This window comes from Sitophilus oryzae, unplaced genomic scaffold (genome assembly GCF_002938485.1).
Source record: "Sitophilus oryzae breed Bouriz unplaced genomic scaffold, Soryzae_2.0 scaffold_177_pilon_pilon, whole genome shotgun sequence".
Taxonomy (NCBI): domain Eukaryota; kingdom Metazoa; phylum Arthropoda; class Insecta; order Coleoptera; family Curculionidae; genus Sitophilus; species Sitophilus oryzae.
Window position 1 is genome coordinate 285,074 of NW_022146479.1, and position 21,478 is coordinate 306,551.

The 21,478-nt window shown below is 32.9% G+C and overlaps 1 protein-coding gene across 1 annotated transcript; it reads right to left on the minus strand.

Moving 5' to 3' along the window:
* Positions 1–1,337: 1,337 nt before the first annotated feature.
* LOC115882172 (Krueppel homolog 1-like) lies at positions 1,338–18,654 on the minus strand. Its single transcript, XM_030900056.1, has 2 exons — positions 18,214–18,654; positions 1,338–2,410 (listed from the first exon to the last, which is right to left on the minus strand). Exons 1-2 carry the CDS (start codon positions 18,562–18,564, stop codon positions 1,352–1,354), a joined length of 1,410 nt encoding a protein of 469 aa, XP_030755916.1. The 5' UTR covers positions 18,565–18,654; the 3' UTR covers positions 1,338–1,351.
* Positions 18,655–21,478: the final 2,824 nt, after the last annotated feature.

The window sequence follows — 21,478 nt, forward strand, 5'->3', positions numbered from 1 at the left end:
GTACAGGCAACTAAATAAACACACCTACTGTACAGGGTGAGTCAACGATAGAGTAAAGTCTATTATCTCTTTTGTTTCGAGGCTTACAAAAAAATGTTAAATATAAAATTTATAGGGTAGGTTAAGATACACATTTTAAAATTATTACGGAGTATACAGAGTGCTTGAAAAAAGTGTGGCGGATATAACATATATTTTTTTTAAATGCAATACCCCATTTTTAATGTTATTTCTAGATTCTGCGTAAAATTCTATAACTTTTTTACATATAATGTTATATACCTAAAATCAATAGTTTTTGTAATATTTGAATCTGTTTAAACAAATGTTAGATTTAAGTGTGGTAAAAAATTGTCAGTGATGCCATTGTTTCTCAAGTTCAGACTACTAAAATTTGGTAAAAGAGTTTTATAGAGATGAAAAAAAAAAGATATATGTAAAGATATTTTAGTTAGATGCTACAGAGTGTTCAAAATATATTTATGAATATCAACTACTTAAAATTTGAGATTTTTTCATTTTAAATAGTTGAAATTAATAAATATATTTTGAACACCCTGTAACAACTAACTTAAATATCTTTTCACGTATCTCTTTCTACATCTCTATAAAACTCTCTTACCAAATTTTAGTAGTCTACCTGCAGAAACAGTGGCATCACTGACAAATTTTTACCACACTGAAATGTAACATTTGTTTAAACAAATATAAAAATTACAGAAACTATTAATTTTAGGTATATAACATTACACATAAAAAAGTTATAGAATGTTACGCAGAATCTAAAAATAAAATAAAAATAGGGTGTTGCATTTAAAAAAAAATATATTTCATATCTGCCACACATTTTTGAAGCACTCTGTATGCTCCGTAATAATTTAAGATGTGTATCTTAACCTTCCCTATAACATTTATATTTAACATTTTTTTGTAAACTTTGAAACAAATGAGATAATGCACTTTATCGTTGACTCACAACGCAACCGTAGAGCAAAAGTTAATATTAAATTATTATATTCTATATTTAATATTGAGAGGCACCCTCTACAAGTAGGAGTCATATTGACATCAAAGTCAAATTTATCATGTCAAAAAAATCCCAGACACCAAGTTTCATCCAAATGTTGACGTTGCTTCATAAATTATTTGTAAAAAATCGAAATAAAAATGAAACTCCTACACCCTGTTTCTCCGAAACTAAGCCATTTTAGGACATACATTTATACAAACTTTTTTACTTATTTTTATCTGTAGAATATGCTGCCGAAGTTTCCGGAATACAGTTCGGACCACCCTGTATATGAAAAGGATAATTATAAACAAAAAAGACAATAAAAAAATATAAAATAGTTTAATTTGACCGTCTTCTGTTCTTACAAAATCTACTTTTCCTATGACTAAGTAATTTATCTCGTCTGTTAAACCGTCTATCACAAAATTCACACTGAAACGGCTTATCACCGTTATGCGTTCTTTGATGCCTGTGCAAGTTCGAAGTGTTCGAAAAAAACTTTTGACAAACCGAACACTTGTACGGCTTCTCCTTAGTATGTTTCCTCAAATGCTTGTTATAATCTCCTTTGTGTGTAAACCTTTTTTTGCAATGACAACACACCATGATTCTTCCTGAATGTCTCGTCTCCTCAACTCGATCATGACTCTGACCTAGTCCAGAAGTAGACGGTTGATTTTGAGCTTCCAAACTCATAGCTTCTATATCCGCTAAAAATTCTGGTATCAAAGCTTTGTTGTCCTCTTCTTCTTCACCTATCACAGATGCAGCGACTGTTTCAGTACTTTGATGAGACGATGTGGCAAAGGTACTTGAAGATGACATGTAGCTCATATCGTACGACATGTTAGCTTCATCGAGGCTTGAACATTGAAACTGACTTTGAGTAGTAGTAGGGCTTAAGTACTGAACAGTCTTAGGTAGCATAGAATACTGAGTTTGAGGTAAATGTTGTTCAGGTATCGTACTAAAATATTGAGATTTCTGGTAACTACAATCTGGTACGTATGTTTCAGTCTTTGGTTGTTGTTCGTATTGCATTGGCACTGGTGGTTGTTGCTGGTACTGATGAGTAGAAGACTCTGAAGAAATAGCTTGCTGGAATGTATATTCGTCCATACCTGATGTAATAGAAGATGACAGTTGATAACTACTCGGATCAGGAGTGCGCTGGTTGCTTTCGTCCTGTTGCTCAATGCCTCTCACTAACAAAGACAAATATCCATATGTTTCTCGACACTGGACACATGGACATTGGTATCCATGATTCATCTCATCCATTTCCTCCTTGATTTTATCCTGTTTTCTTTTGTCCAGGAACTTTTTCAGTCGGTCTTTAAAGAGGTACAAGCTTGTAAAACAACTTCTGCAGGTTTGTTCGGGTGTTGTTGGCAATCTCTGAAATTATAAAAAAAAAAATATTTGGGTTAAAAATAATTTTCTATGTAAATTATGTGTTTTCCTATTTTAATAATAATTTTCTATTAACAATAAAGACAACTTTACAGTATACAAAGCAACGCTTGATCATACAACTTTTTGATTATATTATACAGGGTGGCGCCTCTCATACTCCGCGGAGGCACCAAGGAGAACGACAGTTTGTATTGAAATGAAATTTTGTGGGTATATGTAGGTTAATTCGGAGCACTTTTTAAAAATATAGAGTTCTACAGAGTGTCTCCAAAAAAGTTACACATCAAACTTGTGTTTTTTGTAAAGAAACACCCAATTTATTAATTGATTTTCGGATTCTAAGAGAGAAATAAAGGTAAGTTTTATAAGAGAAGTATATGACTAAAATGTAAGGGTTTTGACATACTTATTAACATTTTCTAAAAATAAAGAACAATTTTTAAATTACAATAAAAGTTAGCTAAATTGGAATTTATCCGGTATAGCCTAACATGTAGTTAAATTAACTAAATTGTACTTTAAATCAAATTAAAACTTGATCCAAAAAGTTATGCAGGGTGAGACAAAATTAATATTGAACATTGGTCACCTTTAAAAGCATGTTACTCTTTTATTTTAAATGGAACACCCAGTATACTATTTCGATTTTCAATGGAGAATTCATGTCTCTCCAAAATACTATTTAGGTTGCCTACCTTTCATACAAAGATTTTCCTAGATATTTTTATTTACATAATTTGATTTGAGTAGATGTTTATTATTTCATAAAATCTAGGTGGCTATGATATGGGTCTGACGTTACTTCAACATAGCTGTCTAATTAGTCCAACTTTAACAACTAGTTATCATTTTGTGTCAGTTAAAACAAAAAAAATTCTCAGAAATTTGCCGAAATGCAAACTTATCCTACATCAGAGAGAATTGATATGATTCTATTAGTTGATGAATGCAGTGTGCAACCAAATAAATGCTCCTGATTTTATCTAGTCTGTTTTTTTTTATGGGGATATGTTAAAGGCAGTGTTTACAAAACTCGACCAACTATTTGTCGACAACATGAGAGAAATTATTGTAGCTGCTTTTGGAGGTAAAACTCCACATAATGCCTTTTAAAATGAACAAATTCTTTTAAAAAGACAATCATTTTATGCAGTTAACAGGAAAGAAGCATTTTGAGCATTTGATTTCATCTATAGATAATTTTTGTCACATAATTATAGGTTTATATCTAGTTTTAATTCTGTAATAATTAAAATATGTTTTAAACGTGTAATTTTTATTACCGTTGGGTATTTTACTCCACAATCTTTAATTTTTGTCAATTTAACAATAGGTACAGTACGTCTGTCCGTTCTGTAGCTACGGGGTATCCGTGAGAGGGGAAACGATATTCTCTCGATGTTTCTCGTAAAAAATTAGACGACGCGTCCCATCAATAAAAATTCGACAAATTTGAAAGTAGCCAATAGGCGGAGCGATTTGCGGTGACGTACTCGTCAAATCGAGGTATAAAATATATTGCTGTTTATTTAAATGTTTTTTGTCCGCATTCCTTTCATGGACACAGATCCAGCAGACGTACTGTATATCACACAGCCGCGCAAATCATAAAAATTAAAATATCTAAGAAAATCTTTGTCTGAGGGGTAGGTAACTTTAATAATATTTTGAACATATATAAATTCCCCATTGAGCACCGGAATAATATACTGGGTGTTTCATTTAAAATAAAGGAGTAAGTTGCTTTTAAAAGTGACTAATGTTCCATATTAATTTTGTCTCACCCTGTATAACTTTTCGGGTCAAATTTCAATTTGCTTTAAACATACAACTGTAATTAAATATCAGGCTATACAAGGTTAACTAAAATTTAGGTAGCTGTTATCGAAATTTAAAATTTAGGCACCTTGTAAAAAGTGTATTCATTATTATTCATAAATATACGTAAAAAATAGGTTTTGATTAAAAATACGATGAGCCTAATAATCATGCAGCCGGATCCTGCAGTAATAGCGGTTGACCCAACATAAATTATCACCAATTGTCGTTTGAAAGACTACTATGACGCTGTTTTTTCTATCGTATTTATTGAACTTAAATAATTAAAAAATAATTTTTGAAATCCACCGGTAAAACGAAAAATACCTTTATCGTTAAATTTAAGGTTGATAAGTATGTTTTTTCCAATGGTAATCTATAATCTGGGGATTTTTCCCTACTGGTGTAAATATTCCAAGCTATGAAAGGGAAAATGGAAAGTCCATTTCCTGTGGACACGTTAGGGAAAAACCACAAACACCGGAACCGACTTGTAGACAAGAAAAATTCGGAATTTTTAGTATACCTATTATTCCAACAAAATAATCAATAATTTATATTTCAATGCAAATAGTACCGTATGATCGAAAAAAAAACGGCGTCCAGTTGGCTGGGAAATAACGATCGATTACACTTACCATATAAATTACTTACTTACACTTACCAAATAAATTTACATATAAAATGACAGCGATCTTCATTTCATAGCAAACGCTGATGCCGTTTTTTTTTCGATCAAACGGTATATTGTTTTACTAGGAGCAAAAATGGCACTTTTTGTGGCGAAGCTGTACTTTTGACATACAGCCGAGGCACAAAAAGTAATTTTACTCCGAATAGAACGTGATATTTTTTCAAACAAACGCCACAGATAAGTTTTTAAACAATTTCAAACGTTTCAAATAATATAAAAAGATTTAATCATACCTTCTATGTAATAATATATCGAGAAACTATGGTCAGATATCTTGGCTATGGTTACGCTCGTTTAATTTGACACTTTATGTCAGTTTAATAATATATTTTCGTACTTTTATGCTTAGGCGTAAAAATACTTTAATTTTATGCCCAGGCGTTAAAATTAAAAGGATTTTTTTTATATTGTCAATCACGTCCCAAAAATGACGAATGAAAATGTGACAAAATTCTTCAAGAATCTTATTAATATAGAATATGTGGGCAATGGTAAAACCTATATTACAATAAGCTGTAGTTGTTCAAATAGAATACTATAATTTTTAATCACTTCATATTCTTCAAAAACTGTTTCTTTTACACGAATGTTAAATAAAACATCAAATTTTCATGACGTACATTGAAAATTAAAAACAATTTTGGTTGAGTGTTCAAACAAGAAAAAAATAATTAAATCTAACACCGATATTCTATACTTTCTAAGTTTTGGATTTTCCGTCAAATATCGTAAAATATTACTTAATATTTGATACAGTTTTAAGTCTTTTTTGCGTGGCTGGGTATTCCCGTAGACAGACTACGCGTCTAGTTTTTACTTCTTCTTAAAAGGTTAACGCTCGTTCATGGTATTCCAAATCTCTAATTGGTTTATAAATAAAATGGGATAAAAAAAGAGTCAATTATCTTAAGTCATTACGTACCAGACCGTGGAGCGTTACCAGATATTTTTTAAGTTAAGTTAAATTCGGTAATTTCATATCTTATTTGAAGGGATTTTATTTATTTAAAGGGTTTTAATCAAATCTATACTAATATATAAAATCCTTAAGTGACTGACTCACTGATTAATCACGATCCTCCTCAAACTACTCAACGTAAAAAGCTCAATTTTGGCATACAGGTTGATTCTACGGTGTAGAGGTTCGATAAGAAGGGATTTTTCGAAATTCCTGTTCCAAGGGGGTGAAACCACCCATCAAATATTACAATATTTTTTATTAAAAAAACGGTCAAGTTTCCGAAAAAACGCTTAAACACGTATATTTTATTTTGTTTCTTTATATATTTTAAGATTTTTTAAAAATGTATACAGGGTATTTCGAAAAACCTGTCATTGATTAATCACGATCCTGCTTAAGCTACACGCACACTGGTGCGATCACGGCCGCGATCACGATCACGATCAGGGCAGCGATAACATGAGCGATCATTCTAGCACACACCAACGCGTTCACGTTCGCCGCCGTACCTATACAGGGTGGCCCATCGAAAACGTTCCGCAAGGCATAACGGCCAGGGTATTCTTTTTTTCAAAAAATCCAAAAACACGTCAATTTTGTTTGTGAGGGGGACAACTTTTGCCCCAAAAATGATTGCGAAATCTTCAACCCTCTAAGCGGGGGTGTCATCCCCCAACTTTTTTCAAATGGAAAAGGGGGTCAAGTGGCACCGCAATGAAAAGACCTTTCTATTCTTTATATTTCCCCGCCTCGTTTTTGAAAATCCGTCGAGTCATTGAGAAAATATGAAGGATTGAAATTTGAAAAGTTTATTGAAACATTTAGTAGAGTAAAGGATAAGGATAAATTCTTTCGACCAATTTGAGGTTTTTTCTTATTATTTCTAGATGTTTTCACTTGCCACAAGGTTGAACTATCAGGTGCGGTAGTTGCTAGATAGCTGTTCTGTGACTTGTGCGTTGAAGTTCTTCTCAATATCGTTAAACTGACTCAATTTATGAGGGTTTTGTGTGTGCACCTCGTGAAAAACCCTGGGGTTGTCTTCAGCCCAGTACCGACCAGTTGTGCCGATTAACTACACCGTTCAAAAAGAAAGTACACTCATCCAAAAAACACATATTAAATAGAAAATTATTATCATTCGTCACTCGTTCACTCATAGTTAAACAAAATTGCAAGCGACGATCAAAATCGTCTTCGTTGAGTTCTTATACCAATTGAATTTTGTACGGGTGGAACTTCCGTTTTTTTAATATCCTTTGGACACTTTGCTACTAACTCGCGAACAATTTTGCCATAAAGGTGGTTGTCAGGATGGCGTTCATTGAATATCTGCGCAACCCGATTGCCACATTCATTATTTTTAAAATAAATTCGATTATTTCCACTTTTTCTGCAAGTGAGTACACCATAATATTGTTAAAAAATTTAACGATATTGAGACGAACTTCAACGCATAAGTCACAGAACAGCTATCTAGCAACTACCGCACCTGATCGTTCAATCTTGGGACAAGTGAAAAAATGCGTAAACGTGCACAGAAATAATAAGAAAAAACAGCAAATTGGTCGAAGATATTTATCCTTCTCATTTACTCTGATAAATGTTTAAATAAACTTTTCAAATTTCAATCCTTCATATTTTCTCAATAACTTGACCGATTTTCAAAAACGAAGCCAGAAAGTATAGAGAATAGAAAGCCCTTTTCATTGCGGTACCACTTGACCCCCCTTCCCATTTAAAAAAAATTAGGGGATGACACCCCCGCTTAAAGGGTTGAAGATTTTGCAATCATTTTTGGGGCAAAAGTTGTCCCCCTCACAAACAAAATTGACGTGTTTTTGAATTTTCTGAAAAAAAAAATTACCCTGGTCGTTATGCCTTGCGGAACGTTTTCGATGGGCCACCCTGTATGTAGTACGCCATCCTGTCGGTATACACAGGTACAAATTAAAAATAATGTGAATTATGTATACCAAAAAAAAAATTCTTAAATATTTTTTTATAGTTTATAGTTTGTATGTTAATGGAAATTCTTGCTTTCCTTTATCATCACCATTACAAATTATTAATACGACCGGAACGAAGTCGCGGGTACACGCTAGTGATGTATATACGTATATTTTATATTAATTAAACTTTTTTAGTTACGTAATCGAGGGCGCGATTTTTAAATTCATTGTTGCCAACCATGGACATGTTCGACGCATTGCTGACTAACTGGAATTTAAATTTCCCGCCGGGGATGCAGGTGGTAGCTCTGCTGTAAAAAATATCAAGTTGCCAGATTTATTTATTTATTTCCTGACATTATTATTCATTTTGACACTTTAGTTTTGTATAACGAATTTGTGGTTTAAATAAATAGTGTTGTGATACTTGAAGCTTTAAAATGTTTACTAGCAGTCCTTGCAGTCGAACATTATTCTTTTTAGAACCTCTTTTAGTGCGAAGTGGTACAAGATATCTTAATAGCCGTAAAAAACTCATCGCAACTTTATGAGAATATTTTGAACGGGAAGCGGTAGTAGCAGTGGCCCTTTAGTTCCTTAAGTGCTGTTAAGGAGGTGAGTTTAGTTGATTTAAATAATAACTGTTTATGTATTTATAATTAATTCATTCTTGTTTCCTTCTTCTTCTTATAGTATACCATCATCTAATGAAGGTTGACAACAATCGCGGCGAAACACTGTCTGTCCTGTGCAGCTCGAAACAGTTCGTGTGAGTTCAGTCCAGTCCAGTCTCGTAAGTTTTTCAACCAAGAGTGGTTGTGTCTCCCAAGTCCTCTTCTGCCTTCTCCCTTTCCTTCTATAATCAACTTCAGAAGCTTTGCTCAACTATTGCGCATGACATGGCCCAGGTATGCTGTCTTTCGTTTTTTTTATATTTGCAAGTTATTCCCTTTCCTTGTTAAGACTCCCAAGAACCTCTTCATTACGTACATGATCTGTCCAGGGTATTTTCAAGAGTCTTCTGAAGATCCACATTTCAAAACTGTTCATTTTAATCGTCCATGTCTCACAGCCGTATAAGAGGATTGAATATACATAACAATGGACAAAACGCAGAGGTATGTTGATGTTGAGTGATCGGTTACATAATAGGTTTCTCATTTTGTTAAACATTGATCTAGCCTGTTCTATACGCGATGTAACTTCTAAGTCGGGGTCAAGGTCCGATGTTGGCCAGGATCCCAGATATTTGAACTTATAACCGTGTCTACGCATTGTCTGTATACTCGTATGTTGGGTGGTGGAATATTTCTCCTACTAACGACCATTATCTTGAATTTTGCCGTGTTTATTTTAAGGCCCAATGGATCTCCTTCCCGAACTATGTCGCCTAGAAGTTCTTGAAAAGCCTCAGGGTTGTCAGCGATAATCGCAGTGTCGTCTGCATACCTAAGGTTGTTAATTAGGACGCCATTTATTTTTATGCCAATGGCTTTATCTTGTAGGGCCTTATCGAATATATATCCCGAGTATATATTAAACAATAAGGGAGACAGTACACATCCCTGACGAACCCCACGTTGTACTGGTATTTTGTCTGTTTCGTCTTGCCTTAACCGAATAGTACGTTGATATTAGCATATTTAGAAAAAAAAATTATAAAGTTTTGATATGTTGAGGTTATACGTACTAAAAGGAGACTTTTTAAAATCAAAAGAGTTCCTAACTGTAAAGTGTGAGCTTCACCCCCAATACGCACTGCGGTGGTTTTTCTCGTTACGGCCGGTATCCGGTTCCGGCGATGAGGTGCATAGCATCTTATGGGAGCTTTCACACGAGCCGGCGCCGGACAAGAATCGGATTCGCGCCGGGTTGTCACCGGATACCACCACTGCCAGCACGGTCGCCGGACGGCACACCGTCCGGTCCGAACTGGTAGTAGTACATTGTTTTAGATTGACGTTGATATTAGCATATTTAAAAAAAAATTATAAAGTTTTGATATGTTGAGGTTATACGTACTAAAAGGAGACTTTTTAAAATCAAAAGAGTTCCTAACTGTAAAGTGTGAGCTTCACCCCCAATAAGTGGTGTTTTAGGTAGATACTAAGTTTTTAATACCACTTTTTGAAGCCAGACCAATCCACACTGGCATAAAACCTTTGTATTTATAAAAATACAAAAACAGAAACAAGTACGAATTACGAATACAAATATGAAGAAATTTGCATCAAACTGAAGATGATTTTCTCGCCCTGCTTTCTTTTCTAATAACGACAGCGACGATTCAAAACCACAAAACAATAATATGTTCGTTCTATACCGTCTCGTCGGCGTCGCGATCAAAAATACAATTGTACTGGCCCAAACCGAGATTGTAAAATCGGACTAGTGTGAAGGTCATGAAGTGAAACCGGGTGGCAGTGCCGTCTATCCGGTTCCGGCGTGTGACCAACGGGTTCTGAAAAAGCGAAAAAACCATCGAAGGGCGTATTTGGGGGTGTTTTTGGGAGTCGAAGCTCACTTTAGAGTTAAGAACTCTTTTGATTTTGAAAAGTCTCCTTTTAGTGCGTCTAATCTCAACATATCAAAACTTTATAAATTTTTTCTTCTATTCGGCTATTTTAGATCTGATATAAATATACTAGAATGTATGTTGTCTGATTCCAATATAGTGTTTTTAAGAATTGGATATTGTTCTTGTCTAGACCTTTTTCTTGCAAGATGTCAAACAGCACTGTGTGTTCTACTTTATCAAATGCCTTTTCGTAGTTTTTGTTTCCTAAAATATTTTAATTAAAAGAGAATATGTAATAGTGGGTAAAGCTGTGCCGGTCAAGCTGCTTAATCACGTGATTAAAAGTTTATTTGGTATGATCAGTTTTGACGCCATATCCTCCTGGTATCACATATGTATATGCCATAGGAAGGTGTAGGATATATATCTATTGAGGTATATTGTAAGTGGATACCTGGTTTTATACCGGGTATTTACCATGCGGTCGTCGGGGAATCTCCTTATACAATAAGGGTATTCCCCCGACTATTTTCCATACTTTGACTTAACTAGCGATTTTCTAAACTATTTAAAAAATTACCTGTATAATCAAAACGAAACTTATTGTTTAAACTTTTTGCTGATATTCAGATCAACGTAACCTCTTTTTTTCTTAACTATAAATAATTATATAACCACATCACTAAACAGTAAAAATAAAAAGATATTCTAATTTCTATAAATCAATCATAAAAAATATCGTAATCTAGCAGTCTTTACTCGAAGTTTACCCCACCCATATTCCTGTAATTAACGTATGATTGGTGGATTTCCTGAAGCTTATCTTAGAAGGTTTACTTTTATCTATACAGCTATGCCTATAGCTACTTTAGGCTTACATGAGGAACTACATTATTGGTAATTTTTATACTTAAATGGCCATTCTCTGCATTTTATTGGCAGAATAATTTTAAATGGGTGTCAATGATTTTATCATGATTGTGGGTAAACTGCTTTTGTAATTTGTAATGGATGCCTTAGAAAATACAGGGTGTTTATTTGAAGGTCGACAGAAAATTTTTCATCTAAAAGAGAAATGTTATATGAAACATCCATTTTCTCCAGTATTATCCAAGTTTTCCAAATTTCTATATCGTTTTAGAGAAAATTTAAAAGAAACATGAAATTTTGGTTAAATTTTTCGTATACTCTGTTTTTTTTCTCAGGTAAGATTTCGACAGACGATGACAGAAGAAAAGCAGATGACGTCCCATACCAATCTATTTATTTTCCTAAAAAAAGTTTCTAATAATTTTTAAGTTAACTATGGATGGGTTTAAATATAAATTCGTCATGCGTCGTCACTTGTTGTTTTTAACCAGTTTTATTGGTTTATTTCAAAAATGACAGATCGTATTTCAATTTTATTGGTTTGACGGAACGATGAACGACAAACGGACGCCGATGCGTATGAACTCGCCTTTAGATTTTTGACGTTTGTCAAAGTCTTGCCAAATTATAGGTTATAATTTTGTGACAACTTGTGGCAAATACCCTGCGTTTTGGAAGGTGATGCATTTTGATTCGTGTTATTACGTGTGTTTTGTGTCTTTTGAAGTCAAGTGGAGGAAAAATCGAGTGAAAATTAACTGTAGAACCCAGAGCACAGTTTATTTGAGTTTATGGTTAATACTCGCTGCCCAGGCAGAAAGTCTTAAACAGACAAAAAGTCTTAAACATCTCGAATATGGTAGAAGGACCATACTAAACCCATACTAAAAACTGGAGTAGCTGTAAAATATCGACATCACACGATAGGTAAATAATGAATTTTAGTACTGGAGAAAAATAATGTCAAAAGGTACTGGTTTAAAAAAAATAAGATTAAAGTTAATTAATCAACCTGTGAGGTATAAAATTTGGTAAGTGTTATTATTAATAAAATAGTTTGTTTTATTTATGTTGCTTTATTTATTCCTGTGGAATATTACAAATTTGTATTTGTACATAAATTATATTGATAAATATAATCATAAATGCGGGAAGTTTCACAAAGCTTGAAAATGTACAGAAAATAGTCAGAATTGTGTAAGAATGTGTCAGAATTTTGATACATTTATTGTAGTATTAGTAAGTTTCTTATAGGATATCCAACATATTTCCAAATGCTTCAAAAAAAGGGGAAACCCTATATACAGCCGTTAAGAAACTTTCTGAGAACTGAAACTGTGGCGGTTATCGTTTTATTTTCACTATGCATATATTTGCCAGTTGTTATCAAATAATACTGTCTATATAAAAGGTACTTTACTTTTAATGAGAAGTTCTTAGAAATTGATGAAACTTTACTGATAACTTTATATTAATATAGTAATAATATTTAATGTAAGAAAAATCAATTAAAATAAAATATATTTTAGTGAGTGCCCTAAAATTTTAATCCAATAATTTTGATGTAGGTATATACAGGGTGAGTCTTAAATAAATGTCGAAAAAAAATGAAAATTTTATTTTTTTGTAATTTTGATTTAAAAACATAATACCTACCTATATCTCGATAATATCGCAACATAGGTAGTAGATTTAATTTACAAGAAATAAAGCCCCAAAAAATACAGTGGATCTTAAAATTTAGGAAAAAAGTAAAATAACTCGTTTTTTGGACTTTTTGAAAAAAGAATGTAGGAATAACAATGGGCATTTTTTGCTTTAAAAATTGATGATTTTTTTAAAGTCGCACACTTTTTTGGGCCACCCTGTAGAAGTTAAAATATTTTCCTGAAATATATCCTAACACATACTTTAGGCTGGAACTTATACAAAATCCCTAAGTTTTTTATTATTGGAGCTACCTAAGGGAGCTACAGATGCCCGACGCACTGTTGCCGGGCCTGTAAGAAAAACTTGGTACCGTGGCAACCCCTATTTACGGAAATTTTTGGATAGGCATCTACTTACGTAATCGAGGGCGCGACTTTTAAATTCATTGTTGCCAACCATGGATATATTCAGCGCCGCGCCGCGCCGCGGCCGTGCTGACAAACTGGAATTTAAATTTTGCGCGGGGGATACAGGGGGTAGCTCTGCTGTAAAAAATGGCAAGTTGCCGCATTTATTTATTTATTTCCCGACATTGTCATTCGTTTTGACACTTTAGTTTTGTATTGCGAGTTTTTGGTTTAAATAAATAGTGTTGCTATACTTTTAGCTTGAAAATTTTTACTAGCAGACCTTGCAGTCGAACATTGTTCTTTTTAGAACCTGTTTTAGTGCGAAGTGGTATAAGATAGCTTAATAGCCGTAAAAAACTCAACGCAACTTTATTAGAATATTTTGAAAGAGAAAGCGGTAGTAATGGCCCTTTATATCCCTTAAGTGTTGTTAAGAATACAATGTGTTGTATTCTTAACAACTGTATTGTAATAAGTGTTGTTAAGAATACAATCTACCGTACAGGGACTATCCCAACGGATTGGCTACGCTCGACATTTATTACCCTTCCAAAGAAAACCCACGCTTCGAACTGCGATGAATACCGCATGATAAGTCTGATGTCCCATGTCCTCAAAATATTTCTCAGAATAATTCACACCAGAATTTATAAAAGATGCGAATACCAACTAGCGAAACTCAATTTGGATTTCGCAGTGGCCTAGGTACTCGTGAGGCGTTATTCGGATTAAACGTTATCACTCAGCGTTGCAGAGACATGAATGTCAATGTAATCGCTTGTTTTATAGATTATAGAAAAGCCTTTGACTGCGTTAACCATCAAAAACTTATAGAAGTCCTCAAAACAACCGGAATAGATAGAGAAGAAATTCGATTGATTACAAATCTCTACTGGCAGCAAAACGCAGTGGTTAAAATTGAAGGAACATCGTCAGAAGAAATCACGATTAAACGAGGTGTAAGACAGGGCTGTGTGCTGTCACCGCTCTTATTTAATATATATTCAGAGGCTATCTTCAAAGAAGCTCTAGAAGGAATCGAATGTGGAATTAAGATTAACGGGAAAGTGATCAATAATATCAGGTATGCCGACGATACAGTTGTGCTGGCCGAGAATGAACAAGATTTGCAGAGGCTAATGAATGAATTAGTTCGGCATAGTGAAAACTGCGGTCTCCTCATAAATACCACAAAAACGAAGGTTCTTGCATTCACCAAAACACCTGTGCAGATTCACCTGGATATCAACGGTGACCCAGTAGAGCAAGTGTCTTCATACAAGTATTTGGGGTGTATTGTAAATGATCAATGCGACCCGAAGAAAGAAATTAGAAGCCGCATAGAACAGGCTAGAAAAACATTTATAAATATGAGACAATTTTTCACAAGGTCAGATTTGAGTTTGGAGCTACGGGTACGCATGGTCAGATGCTACATTTTTTCAGTTCTCCTGTACGGGTGTGAGAGTTGGACTCTTGACATATCGTTAGAAAAAAAACTAGATGCCTTCGAAATGTATATTTACCGCCGTATATTAAGAATATCATGGGTCCAAAGAGTTTCAAATGTGGAGGTTCTTAATCGAATGAGAAAACAGAAAGAACTCATGCTTACCATCAAAGAAAGAAAAACACGCTACATAGGCCACATAATGAGGGGTAAAAAGTATGAACTTCTCAGATTAATAATTGAAGGCAAAGTCCAGGGCAAAAGATCTATCGGCAGACGCCAGAATTCCTGGCTAAAGGACATTCGTAGATGGTTTGGTTGCTCATCAATCGACATATTTCGTATGGCTGTATCTAGAATGACGTTAGCTATTTGGATCGCCAACCTTCGAAAGGAGACGGCGTCGTAAGAAGAAGAAGTTGTTAAGAAGGTGAATTTTGTTGATGTAAATAATAACTGTTTATATATTTATAATTAATTCATTTTTCTTTGCCAAAATATTTTGATTAAAAGAAAATATACAAAAGTGGGCAACGCTGTGCCAGTCATGCTTAATCACGTGATTAAACGTTTATTTGGTATGAACTGTAGGATTATAACATTATGCACAAATTAAAAATAGCTTTAATTTGACTATTAATGATCAAGAAATTTTATGAACGTAATGTCGTCCCCAAAAAAATCAGTTATTATTATTATTAATTAAACATAGTTTAGGAACCCTGTTAAAAGTGTATTCTCCTATTCATAAATATTCGTAAAAAATAGGTTTTGATTAAAAATACGATGTACTATCACTAGCTTTTCAGAATGTCAATGAAGTAGAAGAAATGAGATACTTTGTTTTTTGATTTTGAAAAGCAAATTAATAAAATATTATTAACTATATTTTTTTTGATTTTTCATCATATAAAATACCTTATTGGTAAAAAATTTCCATATCAAATACGTCACCCATGATGTTCATAATCATGTCGATTTTCCATATTTTCACCATTTTCTAAGAATAGATGACTATTTAAATTGTCCAATTTAATTATTATTTCATTAAATTGAAAGTTTATTACTAAATAATAAATTTATTTGAATAAAAAAAGAGATTTTCGTAGTAACTATAAGTACCTACACCTTCTACGAATATATAAGAACAATTTTATTGTTGGCAAATTTTTTAAAAATTTTAATGATGGTAATATTTTTAGTCCAACAAATTAACAATTGTTTTAGCTTTTAATTTTTCGCTTTTACCTAAGTAATTTTTTAATAGAAAATCTAAAAAGTTTCCTAATAAATTAATAAACTTTATAGTTTTTAATGAGAACGAGGTAAAATTTACATTCTAGGTCTTTGAGTTTTCAAAATGTATTTTTAACTGTATTTTCTAGCTTCTTTTCTTGTAGCCATTTAATGTTTAATAGCTATTATAGAATATTTTAACTTTTTTATAACATTCTGTTATCAATTTTTAGAATTAACAGAATTATTAACGTTGTGTGTGCAATTTTAGTAAAAACGATTTTTGCCTGTTACATTATTTTACTTAATTTTCATATTTTTTTTTGTTTTGAAGAGCTGCAAGGCTCTGGGCGTCTTGCATTTTTTTAGTGGATTTTACTAATGGCACATTCTATATAGAAAATATTTAAATAAATATTATTTTAAGTAATTTAATGCAATTGAAACTATTTGAAGAAAGAAACAATATTTGTCTGATGAAAATGTTTACTTTTAATATACAGGGTGGTTCGATTTGTAATCGGGAAACCTCGGCAACATATTCCGCACATAAAAATAAGTAAAAAAAGTTCATATAAACAGTTTCGGAGATACAGGGCGTAGAAGCATCAAAATTGATGTCAGTGTCAGATTGATGGGTATTTCTTGGCATGAAAAATCTGATTTCGGTGTTAGTATGACTCCTACTTGTAGGGGGCGCCACTTACATGTTTTGAAATGTTTTGAAGAGTAATGAAATATAACAATAAGTAATAATAATAAAATTGTATTAAAAATCATAAACCAGAAACCTGAAATAGAGAGCTTTCGGAAAGCTAGGTCACCCTGAATGTATAGGGTGTTTCAAATTTGACAGTGTATATTGAAATCTAGGAAACTATGAGATAAAAAACGGGCATTTTATGTAGAATAAAATGAAGATTTGAAGAAAACATATTATAAGAAAAAATATTTAAAAAAATCTTTATTTTTCCTGATTTCATTATTGTCATTTTTATTTCTTTATAAGTTGGTTTTATTGTAAATTCAACGCAAACGTATAGCGTAGTTTTTTGAACACCTTGTATGAATTAAGATTACGAGATTTGTAGCAAAGGAAGTATAGGCGAACTAGTCTAAATACCTAGTATAGATTTGATTTCAGGACATTTCTTGTATTTTTAATTTTTTTGTTTTGAAAAACACTAAAAAAAATTTACTAAACTAGAAACTATCAAAACGGATACAACAATATCCTGGGATTATGTAAAGTGATCAGAGAGGAAGTAATAATTAATTAATAATACACAGGGGGTTTTCCATTTAAAGAAAAATAATCTCGGTCTACTAGCACTTTTTTGGGACACCCTGTAGAAGTTAAAATATTTTCCTAAAAGTACATATTTTATGTTTGTACTTAAACAAAATTCCGAACTTTTTTATTATCGGAGCTATACTGGGTGCGTCTCAAAAGTTGCTCACCCCTATAACTTTTTTTTCAGAAAAAAAACGAGATTTGGTATGTTAGTATATGACATAAATTAGAATTGATTGACGTATTCAATTGTTTTCGGTCACTTCCTGTTTCACCGGAAATAGCGATAACTTTTGATTTTTAAATGACACCTTTGGTAGACATTTTTAATTTTATTTGATAGGAAATGACACTCTGAATAGAATGACATATTCGCATATGGTTTATTTGAAATTGTAACATGCGGTTCATAACGATAATTTGACTCGAAATACCAAGTGTGTGGTACCAAATTATTCGTAAAAAAATGTTTTTTCCAAATATGCTAATGAGCCACCCTTGTTTCATTTGAAAAAAATGAGATATTATTAAAGGTACGATTTGGGCATCTTTTAACCGGCCAGGATAAGACACGAAATACATTAGACCATCAAATCTATTTTTCCAAGGCTCCTTGATTAAAAATTAGTGTTTTTAACGAAACTTTTATAACAAAAATGTCAAAAGTTGACATATGACATGTCATTCTATCCAGAGTCTATCGAATAAAGTAGAAATATACTGAGGGTGCCATTTAAAAATTAAAAGTCGTAGTAATTTCCGGTGAAACAGGAAGTGACAAAAAACAATTGAATACGTCAATCAATCCTAATTTATGTCATATACTAAGATACCAAATCTTATTTAGTTATAGAGGTTGCAGATCCCGGACGCACTGTTGCACTTATATAATTTTTATGAAAAAAATACAGTAAAATGCGTGCAGTACTCACCGATACTTTGCCAATCAAAGCGGTACCGAACTTCTTCACCAAAAGGAATCCCAAAATTTTTTCGTATTTGTTGAGACTGATCACTTCTCCCACTTTGTTACAGCAGAGATCACAAGAAGCGTTAATATCCTGTAGAAATTCACGAATTTCTTTTACGTCACTTCCTCCAAAGTTTTCTTCTTCTTCTTCCTTAACAAAGTCTTCAGATTTTCCACAAGAATCCTCTAAATTTTCATGTGACGTATGGTTGCTTTCTTCCGCTTTTCTTTTGCTATTTTCCGCACTTGGACACGCTACATCTTCCAGTACTCGAGCGGGTGATAGTACTAGACGTTCCTCTAGTCTTGACATTCTGAGGAACGAATTGATTTTGACACAGTTGGCTGTTTGCGAATTGGTTAAGAATTCCGGACCAACAGCCGGGATTACAGGAATCCTATGGTTAAGCACGTTGTGCGGCGAGTAGGTGCGCGCTGATACAGCCGCGACGTTGCCGGATCGCTTCATTTTTCCTGGAAATCACAGAATATTCAATTCAGTCACACAATAATCAGAGCCAAAGTCTTTATGAAATAGCAGGAGATTGATGTAAAGATGACACATGGGTAAATTTTTTAAATGAAATTTGTTTTGTTAATTATATAGTGCAAATTAAGACGGATTTTGGTGCACGGCTTTCTGTAAATCTTACTTGCCCCATCCATGAGTATGAAAACCTAGATAAGCTGTAAAGTGCTGGCTTGATACAGTATGAAAAATCAATTATAATATGGGGTTATTCCTCTTTACAACGAATTTTCATGGATTACTGATTAGATTTTAGAAATAGTGAGTGATGGGATCATTGAAGGAAATATTAAAAAAAAAAAAGTACAGAAAATAAAAAATATCAAGGTTGTTTTTTTTTAATGGAACACCCTGTATATTATTACATTTTTAGTTTCTAAGATTAAAATAAAGGTAAATGTAATTAAGGTTTACTTTACACTTTGATCTTGCCGTTTTGGAAATATTTACGATTTTGTGAAAATACAGTAACAAATTTTAATGCTTCATTTCTCTAGGCCTATTTAAGTTTTTAAAACCAAATATTGTACTGAATTTTTTCCTATCTACTAAATTTTGTGTTGCAATAATAAAAATAATAGTACCCTATATAACGACAATAACTTGTTTAATTTAAATAGAATGGCCCTCTACCGGATGCGTTTCAAAAGTGGCTCACCCCTATAATTTTTTTATTTTTTAGATGAAAAAACGAGACTTGGTATGTTAGTAAAAAAATCAAAAAAATCAAATCTCGTTTTTTTTATCTGAAAAATAAAAATGTTATAGAGGTGAGCCACTTTCGAAACACACTCAGTATATTTTACGTAAATTAGACTGTCAATTTAATTGCCTATCAAATTGTGTTATGCCACATTTTCTTATAAATTAGACCTAATTTATCAATATACCAGTGGCGTAGCTAGCATTGAAAAGGCCCTGTATCACGAATTTTGCAGGGGGCCCCTGAGACAGGACCATGGGGAAGGGGGGTTAAATAAAATAAAAAAACTTACCGTCTGATCAGAATAGCTTATTATTTATTAATAACTTTTACTTACAGGAATAAAATAAACATTCTTTCCAACAATAAACATGAATATCAAAACAAGGAACGTATGGTCTTTGGTAAAATTATACCTACAGAAATAAAATAAATTTTCGTTCCAAAAACCAACAACAAACAAACAAACAAACATAAAAATAAAAACAAGAAAATATTTTGAAACTAAAATCAAGGAGGGTAACAATAAAATTATTAGGTATATATTTTCATTACTGCTCGGTGGGCCCCTCAGGTTACTGGGCCCTGTATCATTGATTCAGCTGATACAGCGGTTGCTACGCCACTGCAATATACCCATGGAATATTGACATTTTCGATTATTTTTTAAGATGTAACAAATTTTCAAAGAGTACAGATATTAATATTGTTGATATAGTTCGTTTATTTCATTAAAAAATAAAAAAAAAACTGTTTAAATATTATTTGTAAAAGAGAACCAATTAATATGATCCCAGTATCCGAACAACATTATTTGACTGTTCTCGTTGATTAATAATTCCTCCAAATTCTAAAAAAACTGAATTGTGTATGTGTTACTTGCTACTGTTAAAAAATAAATATCTAAAATACATTTGTTATTTATTTATTTTAATTTACAAAGTTTGGATGTGACATTTTCACATTTCTAAATGATTGAACTTGTTTTCTTTCTAAGTAAAATTGTTTAAAAATTAGTTAAATATAATAATATAGTTTAATTTATTATAACTCAGTAATTTTTCGAAAAAAACATATTATCTTATATCGCTGAAAAGCTTAAAAAATGGCGCTTTTAGGAAGTCATGGCCAACTATGGTTTCCATTTAAAAAAAACTATGTTTGTGTCATATCTCCAAAATAACAGGCTTTAGAAAAAATCGGAGAACACAAACTCATTAGGCATGTGATTATCTACAACTTTTATCTGAAAACTTTTTGTCTAAAATAGATTATAATGGAATTAGGGATAATTTTAAAATGCCAAAATTTGTTTTTTTTCGAAATATCTAGTATAGTAAGCCATGAACTTTTTCAAAAATCTGAAAGGCGTATATTTATGACCCCACAAAACTGTAATTCTATTCTTTCCCCATTTAACCAACTCTCTATCTCCATTAGTTTCTGAGATACCCATAGAGAATATCGTAGGAAACTCACCCTGTATAAAAATAATAATAATAGCAAAAAGTGTAAACTCCAATTTTATTTCAGTTCCTCCCTGTATACACACATTAAAAACGCAAAAATTCAATCGGTGTTTAATTCGCATAGAGTATATGAGAAGTACCACCTATCGCGAGAAATAGTCAGCGCACGATGCGGCAACGTCGCTGGCGGTACCGTCATCGACGTGGGGATTTACGCTGGCCGGCCGAAAAAAAGGGAGATCGGGATCCCCCATCGGCGGCCGCTTAAGATGAAATCGGTGACGCAAGCCGGCGGTGAGGTGGCGGTACGGAGGAACCACCTTTTGATGGCGTCGACGATTGATCCGGTCGCGGCGGAACGCTGTGAGAGACCTGTTTCGGAAAATAGTACCGGTGGTAGTAGATACCGGTGACGTACTCAAGCAAATGTGAGCGTTTGTCAATAAATAGAAAGAGATTCATAGGAAATTAACAAGTTTATTAACATAAATAGTTAAGAAAAATAGTATACCGGGTGCGTCTCAAA

Bases quoted from the DNA above. Each gene is read 5' to 3' on its own strand.
- LOC115882172 (XM_030900056.1), bottom strand. From the start codon at position 18,564: ATGTCAAGACTAGAGGAACGTCTAGTACTATCACCCGCTCGAGTACTG. The intron at 2,411-18,213 runs GTGAGTACTGCA...TTATAATTTCAG, and splicing joins CTTTGATTGGCAAAGTATCG to AGATTGCCAACAACACCCGA.